Source organism: Myotis davidii, unplaced genomic scaffold (assembly GCF_000327345.1).
Source record: "Myotis davidii unplaced genomic scaffold, ASM32734v1 scaffold31, whole genome shotgun sequence".
Lineage (NCBI taxonomy): Eukaryota > Metazoa > Chordata > Mammalia > Chiroptera > Vespertilionidae > Myotis > Myotis davidii.
Window position 1 is genome coordinate 3,351,935 of NW_006283639.1, and position 8,193 is coordinate 3,360,127.

Below are 8,193 nucleotides of genomic sequence, written 5' to 3' on the forward strand. Positions count from 1 at the left end.
TAAATTGAGAGTATGGAACAATATTTGCAAAGTATTCTTTAGAGATTTGATCAAGAAGTGGAAAAGTAAGACTGAGTATGATATATTGAGGGAGAGACCTAATAATGCTTGCAGAATATGTGGAAGAGTATATTAGAGTGGGACAGTTTGGAGAATATGGAAGAAAGTTCAAATTAATAGAAAGTTCAAATATCTGTATAGATAGAAAGATAGTGGATGAAGAACACAGTTAAGAAATTAGCTTCAAATAGTAGGATAAACTTGTTCATTGTGAGCCTGGAAGGTGAAGATAAGTGCAACTATAAATGTATCAGGTAAAAAAAAAATTATTAAATGAGTTTTCATGTGATTGCTTTCATTTTTTTTCTGGTTAGTAGGAGGAAATGTTATAAGTCAAGGATTATAAGACTGTGATTTAAAGTAGTAGTTTACATTAGTGTGATACATTCAAAAAAAGTAATGAAAATTTGACACAGCATCAAGAAATATGCATTAAAGAATTCAACAGTGTGTTAAAGACCCGGCTGTGTTTATATAGCACAGATTTACAAGGCTATAAGATGTTTTCTTGCTGTGCTAAGGAGCTCACATATAAAAGCAATATGGTAGATAGACTTCTCAGTGGTTAGAGATTATTAGGATGGGTGTGGGGGAAATAGAAGATGGTGAAGTCATTGAGGGTGGTGTCACGAGAGTGGTTGAAATAACAAAACATCCATTCTAGAAGCATAAAGTTAGAAGAGTGTTGTAGGCTGAGAGTGGGCTGAGAGAAGAGGAGAGAAACAAGGTTTTAAGCTTGTCATGACTTGGAAGAATAGGTTTAGTAGGACAGTTGGAAAGCTGGGAATCTATAATTAGAGATGATAATTATCTACTGCAAGTACTTGTTTGCATGTCTTCTCGCTCCAGAGGTTAGGAATAATACTCTATTCACTTTTAACTTCCCTGCACCTAGCACATAGTTAGTAGTGAGTAAATTGCATGAAAGAATGAGTTAATAAAATAAGAGTCTTCCTGGATTTATCACCGATTCTGCCTGTCCTAATAACTACAGTAGTACTTTTTGTTAGCTCCATATGATTGCTTATAAATAGCATCAGGAGTGTTTGAAGCATATAAATCATAAGGAAAGGCAGCTTGGTATGGCATTTGGAGCATAAGCTATAGAGCCCAATTTCCTGGGCTTAAATCTCAGTTCTGCCATTTAATCCTGTGTAACTTTAGACAAATTACTTGCTCTCTGTCTCAGTCTCTATCTGAGAAATAAGGTTTATAATAGTACAAACATCCATCACAGAACTGTCATAACAAATAAATTAATATTTTTAAAAATCTTAAAACAGTGTCTGGCACATGGAGATGCTATATAAGCTTTGTTAAATAAAGAAAATATTTAGGGTGTTGGAGCCACCCTAAATTAAGAAAATTCTATGATTTGATGTTGAACTCAGTTGTATGTTTCTCAGTGAAAGAGGACAATTGAACTAAAGTCACCAATGTATTTCATTTGGTCTCTATTGTTACTCCAAATTGAGTCTCTTCCCTATTTCCACTCAGCTTCTTAAAATAGTAAGGGTGGCTTAGGATTTTAGTACTTTAATGGGACCTATCAGAAAGCAATATAATTTAATTAGCTACTTTGGCTATAACACATACTTAAGCTTTAAATAGTTGTCAGTCTTTTGGAAAAATGGAACTGGTTAATTGGAAATTAAAAATTACAAAAAGAAATCTTCTTGAAAATGGAATAGGCAGACTTACCTGGCAGGCATCCACCTTTCCTCTCAGAAACCCAGCACACAACATTCCAGGTGTGATCACACCACTATATACATTTTCGCTATTGCAGGTCTTATTATCTATAATCTTCACAGCTCCTTTTTGGAGTATATTAGGAATTGTTCCTAAAGGAAGAAGAGATTTTATAATTTTTGCTAAAGTCAATATTAATTAGTTCCTCTGGCTAGGTTATTAGTACCTAACACTATGCAATTTTCAAATAAATGTAAAACATTTTAATTGTCTTCTTTCCTAGTAAGAAAGAAATGTTAACAACACAGCAAGCTATTGTTAAAAATGATCATATTTTGAAATAGTGTGTCCATCCATATGTGATGGGATTTTTCCTTTAGAGTTATTTTGTAATTTTATATTTATTCCTAGTAGCCCGGTGCACAAAAATTTGTGCACTTGGGGGCAGGGAGGTCCCCTCAGTTATTAAACATTTATCAGCACAACACTGACCACATTGGTGGTGGTGGTGTTCTTGTCAGAATGTGTTATATTATGCAGATAAAAATCTATTTAAACAACTTTGATGTAGATATTTTCAAAGATGGAAGAATTGTCCCTGTCAACTATTTTAGTTGATTCATATCTTCACTGATTGTCATCATTACAAAGTTTTCAGTCCCCATATGGATTACTGGATGTAATAGGTCATGCGCTGTCCCTGTCCTTTGTAGCATTTGTTACCTTAAGGTACTCTAGTTTTCCATTTATGTTTAAGTACCAACCTTACCGGCTTAAAAATGTAAGCTTTTAATACTGCTCTCTCTGTTCCGTATCCTTCCGATGAAACGTGGAGTTGGGTTGGCAGGCGCTGGCGCCTGGACCAAAGGTGGGAGGCTTCTTCTTCTGGCAGCTTCTTCTTCTTCTGTGCTTCCAGGGAGGGCAGTCAGCTATGTGTATATGTGTGTGCATGCAAACATAGGCGTGTACACGTGTGTATGTGGAAATCTGCTGCGTAAGTCAAAACCATAGAAGAGTTGCCCCCTATCTCTTGAATCTTCCAGAGATATCCCCCACTTTTTTATTCTATCACTAATGGAGTGTCAGTATTTGCAGCCAGCCAGCCAGTGACTCTCTCAGTGTCTATTTCTGCCTTCTTTCCCTGTCTGTCTTCCAACCCCTAATCATACTTCCATCTGGATGCATCATTTTTACTCCCAATATGCTGTATAGAGAAGGAGTCAGGATGCTGTCTTCCCATGAATAGTACTCAGTAACAAACCAATTGCATTTTAGTTGGGCAATGCCCCTACCAACCTTCAAGTCCCTTCCACCATGCATTTCTGTTTTCCTTTTTGTTTGTTGGATTGTTCTGCTGCTCCTTCTCCTCACCTCACCACCCTTGGATTGTAATGTAAAATTCTTTTACCATGTCAAGAAATTATTAAGAATACAGGTACTTTGAAAAAAAAAATACAGGTACTTCTCCGAACACCGGCCGGGGTGGGGCAGGGAAGAGGCAGCTGCCTCTTTCCTGCCCCGCCCAGCTTTTCCAATCAAAATGAAAAATTCATATTCCAGAAAGATACATTTTATGATCTTTTAAAAGATTTTCTCCTGTTACCATAATTCTGAATCTTAGAAATAATTTTAGGTTCATTTTCTTCTGCTTTCAAATGCATTTATGAATATAAGTAGCCACTAAATATTTACATTATAAGGGTCATCAGGATGCACATGTTTAAATGGCCTTTGCTTAGGTATTACCTTATCACAGAGGGCTACTCATTTCACTCCATCAAAATTGCCCAGTCCTCTGTAGTCCTTATTTTTACTATGGTCCTCACCTGCACAAAACATGCCGTGTAATGTACTTATTGATTATATTTTATGATTATTATCTATTTTTCTTTGCTAAGAATGTAAGCTTTATGAGGACAAGAATATTTGTTTATTTAATTTATTAATATCTCCAATCCACTTGAAACAAAGCTGATAATGAATATAAATGTTTATTGAATGAATGAATGAAATGGAGGAAAATGAATTACTTATTGAAGTAATATATTTCTATAAAAACTGCCATTGTTAAGTGAAATTATAATAAACTAGAGGCCCGGTGCACAAAAATTTGTGCACGGGGGTGGAGGGGAGTGGGCAGTCCCTCAGCCTGGCCTGTGCCTTCTCACAGTTTGGGATCCCTCTGGGGATGTCCACCTGCTGGCTTAGGCCTGCTCCCTGGGGGATTGGCCCTAAGCTGGCAGTCAGACATTCCTCTGGCAGCCTGGGAGCCCTCGGGGGATAGCCACTTGCCAGCGGGGAGCAGGCCTAAGCTGCAGTCAGACATCCTTAGCGCTGCTGAGGAGGCAGGAGAGACTCCCACCACCACTGCTGTACTGGCAGCCGTCAGCCTGGCAGTCTGGGTGAGGGGCTGAGGGCCGTTTTCAGGCTGACTAAGCCCCCCAGCAGGGACCCTCACCCCATGAGGATGTGGCCAGCCTGGGTGAGGGGCTAATGGCTGTTTGCAGGCTGGCCAAGCCCCCCATTGGGGACCCTCACCCCATGAGGGTGTGGCCAGCCTGGGTGAGAGGCTTATGGCTGTTTGTGTGTTGGCCACAGCCCCCTCAGGGTGGGGGTCCTGCTGGGGTGCCTGGCCAGCCTGGGTGAGGGGCTGAGGACCATTTTCAGGTTGGCCACACCACTTTAAGGGTGGGGGGTCCAGCTGGGGTGCCTGGTCAGCCTGGATGAGGTGCTGATGGCTGTTTTCAGGCTGGCCACAGCCCCCAGCCACCCAAGCTCCCAGTGGAGGCTGGCTCGAAGCAGGTATCTGGGATTTATTTATCTTTTATAATTGAAACTTTGTTGCCTTGACCAGAGGCCACAGCCTGCCAGGGAAGGAGGGAAGCTTGGCTTCCTCCATCACCCAGGCAATCAAGCCTCCTGTTGCTCCAGCTCTGTGGCTACCAGCCGCCATCTTGGTTGGGTTAATTTGCATATAGTTGCTCTGATTGGCTGGTGGGCATGTCTTGGGATGTAGCGGAGGTGCGTTCAATTTGCATGTTTCTCTTTTATTAGATTAGATAGCTCTATGAAACTAGTTTTGTATGAAAGTTGTTGAGGATAATTTTCAATCTATTGCACAATAATCTTTCTAAAATGATGCAGAGAAAGTCTTTCTTAGGTTTAGTTTGTTTTAGAAAGTATTGTTTTTTAATTCCTAAAAATAAAGTCATGTAATGGAGGAGGGTTAGAAACTCACCATCAGGCTTTGATGTTCCCCATCCAGTGACCACCACATCTGAATTGGGTGGGAGTGTATGATTAGCATCTGGAAGACATACTCTTCGAATGTTGCTTGTATATAATATTGGTGAAGAAAGATTCACGATAGCAATGTCATTCTCGTGTGCAGGGTAATGGTAGTTCTCATGAATTATGATATTCTTAATATTTCGTTGTGCTTGTGGATTACTTAAAAGAAGCCCAAAACTAACATTCCATTTTTTAGGATCATTGTTCCTAAAGAAAATAAATTTATTTATTAATATTATATGCTTCTAAAATAATTAGATATGTTTTGAATTTCTATAGTACATATAAGCATACAAAAATAAAGCTATATGTATGAGAAAAATTAAAAAATAATAAGATGGTTAGATTCTGAATAACTGAATAAGGTATATTTTAAAAGATAACCTATAAAAATACATTTTATTCTTGTTTTTTCCAGAAAAGACTCAAGAGTGATTTAAATAGATTACTATGACAACACATGGTAAAAAGATTAAATAAAAAGTGGGCAAGCCTATGGGACAGAGTAAATATAGAAATTAAGGAAGTATCTAAATCCTCTTATATAATCATCCTATATAATAAAAGCCTAATATGCTATGTGTCTGACCATTCATTTAACTGTTCAACTGGTGGCTATGACACACACTGACCACCATGGGGCAAACACTCAGACTGGTAGATTAGCTTGCTGCTGGGGTCTGGCTGATTCGATTGGGTAGGCAGGCCTCCCTCTCCTGATTGTGCACCGGTGGGGTCCCTTGGCCTGGCCTGTGCCCTCTCACAATCCAAGACACCTCAGGGGGTGTTGGAAAGCCAGTTTTGGCCCGATCCCCACAGGCCAAGTGGAGGGACCTCACTGGTGTGCAAATCTGTGCACTGGGCCTCTAGTTATAACTATAAGTAGGAAGATATTTTATGTGCTAATCAACCAAGATACCATTATTTGTATTTTTTATATATTTCTTTATTGATTTCAGAGAGGAAGGCAGAAGGAGAGAGAGAGAAACATCAATGAAGAGAATCATTGATCGGCTGCCTCCTGCACACCCCCTACTGGAGATTGAGAGCCCACAACTCAGCCATGTGCTTTTGCTGGAATTGAATCTAGGATCCTTCAGTCCGCAGGCCAACGCTCTATCCACTGAGCCAAACTGGCTAGGGCATGGTACCATTACTTGTTAATTAAGAGTTTGTATATTAAGCATTGAAAGTTAGAACTCTGGGACATTTTCAAACTCTCAAGTTTGAGAGGATTTTTTGTTTAAAAATAAAATATATAAATGCTCTATAAAGCTAATAGAAATTATTGAAATGAACCATCAAACAAAGGGGTAAAAAAACTTTTAGAAAGAAAAGGCAAACTTTGGTGTAATAATATATCCTTTAAAGAAATAATCATTTCAAATAGGGCTATAATATATATGGGAGGATACAGGATGAATTCAAATACCTATTAAATAATACCAAATGTAATAATGATGAGAAATAGAATACTTATGTTCAATTTGGGATTTAGAGTTTCTTTATAAAATTAAATTAAGTGAATCTAGCTTAGTGATTTGCAACTGAGGGCTATTTTATCCTCCAGGACACATTTGGTATTATCTGGAGACATTTTTGCTTGTCAATCCTGAGGGAATGCTATTGGCATTTGGAAGGTAGAGGACAGGAATGCTGCTAAATATCTTTGAAATCACAGGTAGCCCCCCTCCCCAAATAAAAACAAAAACAACAACAAGGACACACATAAAGATTTTTTTTTGACTTAAAATATCCATAAGTCACTGCTGACAAATCTGCATTAGCCTGAATGTATCTATTTTTTAATTAATAATTCAATAAGTAATTTTAAGACTGTACAGTATTAAACAGCGGGAGGTACTGTGTATGGCCATATTCTTGAAAGATATGTTTCAAACTTTTAGGTACTTGAGTGCTTTGAAGCCTTTCTGTGGTCCAGAGCTTACCTTACGAAACAGTGAGCAGCCGTGACAAGCCAATAGTTACTGATCAGAGCGGCTCCACATCGGTGGACATTGTTCTGTTGAAGGCTAGCTTGCCAGGGCCATTCCCCTTCCTCGGCATCCATGCCCCCTGCTATCCTGTTGCCAGAGAAAGTTATTGTTCGCAGTCCACAACCTGCTCAAAATAGAGCTCATTAGCATATAATGAAATTCATATTGCTTATGCATACATTGCTCTAGTAAACAAATTCCCCATAATACATTTCACTGTTAACTATGAATTAAGGAAAAACTCAACAGACAGTCTTGGAAAAGTGAGGACTAACTTACTACTGACATGAGATTTCCTGAGCATTCAAAATAAATTGACATCTTCCTTCCCCATCCTCATCACTCACATACACTTTCTCTGTGTCTGTGTGGCCTTGCCTGTTGCAAGGGCTGAGTGAAATTGAATGTTTGAAATTGGCAGGTAATAATTGTATAACCAGCTATGAAGTTGCATAGGGAAATGTGTGCCTTTTAACTTCATGAGCAGTTGTTTAGAGTAATGATTGCCATGAAACATTCATAGTAAAGAGTGAATGAATGTGAATATGAATGAGATATTTATGAGAGAAAGAGTAGACAAAAAAGTGTCATACTCAAGTTACAATTCACAATATCTGGATAAAAGGAATAACACAGGATATTCTCAAAGTTATATGCTTCTCTGAATCAAGACCACTTTCATGTCAATTTAGATTCAGAGAAATTGCTAGACTCTTTTAAAAAAATTATAATTTATTTATTTAACTTTATTTTTATTGTTGACATTTTTACAGATATCCCCATTCCTCCACCTTTGCTAGCCCTTACCAATTCCCAATTCCTTTTTCCTCTGGTCATCACCACACTGTTGTCTGAGTGTATGGGTTATTCATATATGTTATTTGGCTAATCCCTTCATCTTCTTTCATCTAGTCCCCTCCATTCCCCTCTGACAGCTGTCAGTATGTTCCAGGTATCTATGCCGCTGCTTCTATTTTGTTTGTCAGTTTTATTTTGTTCATTAGAACCTACATATAAGTGAGATCATATAGTATTTGTCTTTCTCTGACTGGCTTATTTCCTTAGCATAGATTCTTAAGCCTTTAAAGCAAATCTGCAATAATAGAACGACTTCACTGTTATTTTATCTGTCTGACTGTCTTTCTCTGATTCT

At 38.4% G+C, this 8,193-nt stretch overlaps 1 protein-coding gene across 1 annotated transcript in view; it reads right to left on the bottom strand.

The window, feature by feature from the left end:
• Positions 1-243: 243 nt before the first annotated feature.
• Positions 244-8,193, bottom strand: part of LOC102775182 (transmembrane protease serine 11F-like) — a 44,933-nt gene continuing 36,983 nt past the window's right edge. Inside the window, exons 8-11 of the mRNA XM_015565767.1 lie at positions 6,993-7,164; positions 4,991-5,250; positions 1,762-1,904; positions 244-276 (exon numbers count right to left, since the gene is read on the bottom strand). Coding sequence (XP_015421253.1) covers positions 244-276; positions 1,762-1,904; positions 4,991-5,250; positions 6,993-7,164 — 608 coding nt within the window. The remainder of the gene's footprint in view (positions 277-1,761; positions 1,905-4,990; positions 5,251-6,992; positions 7,165-8,193) is intronic.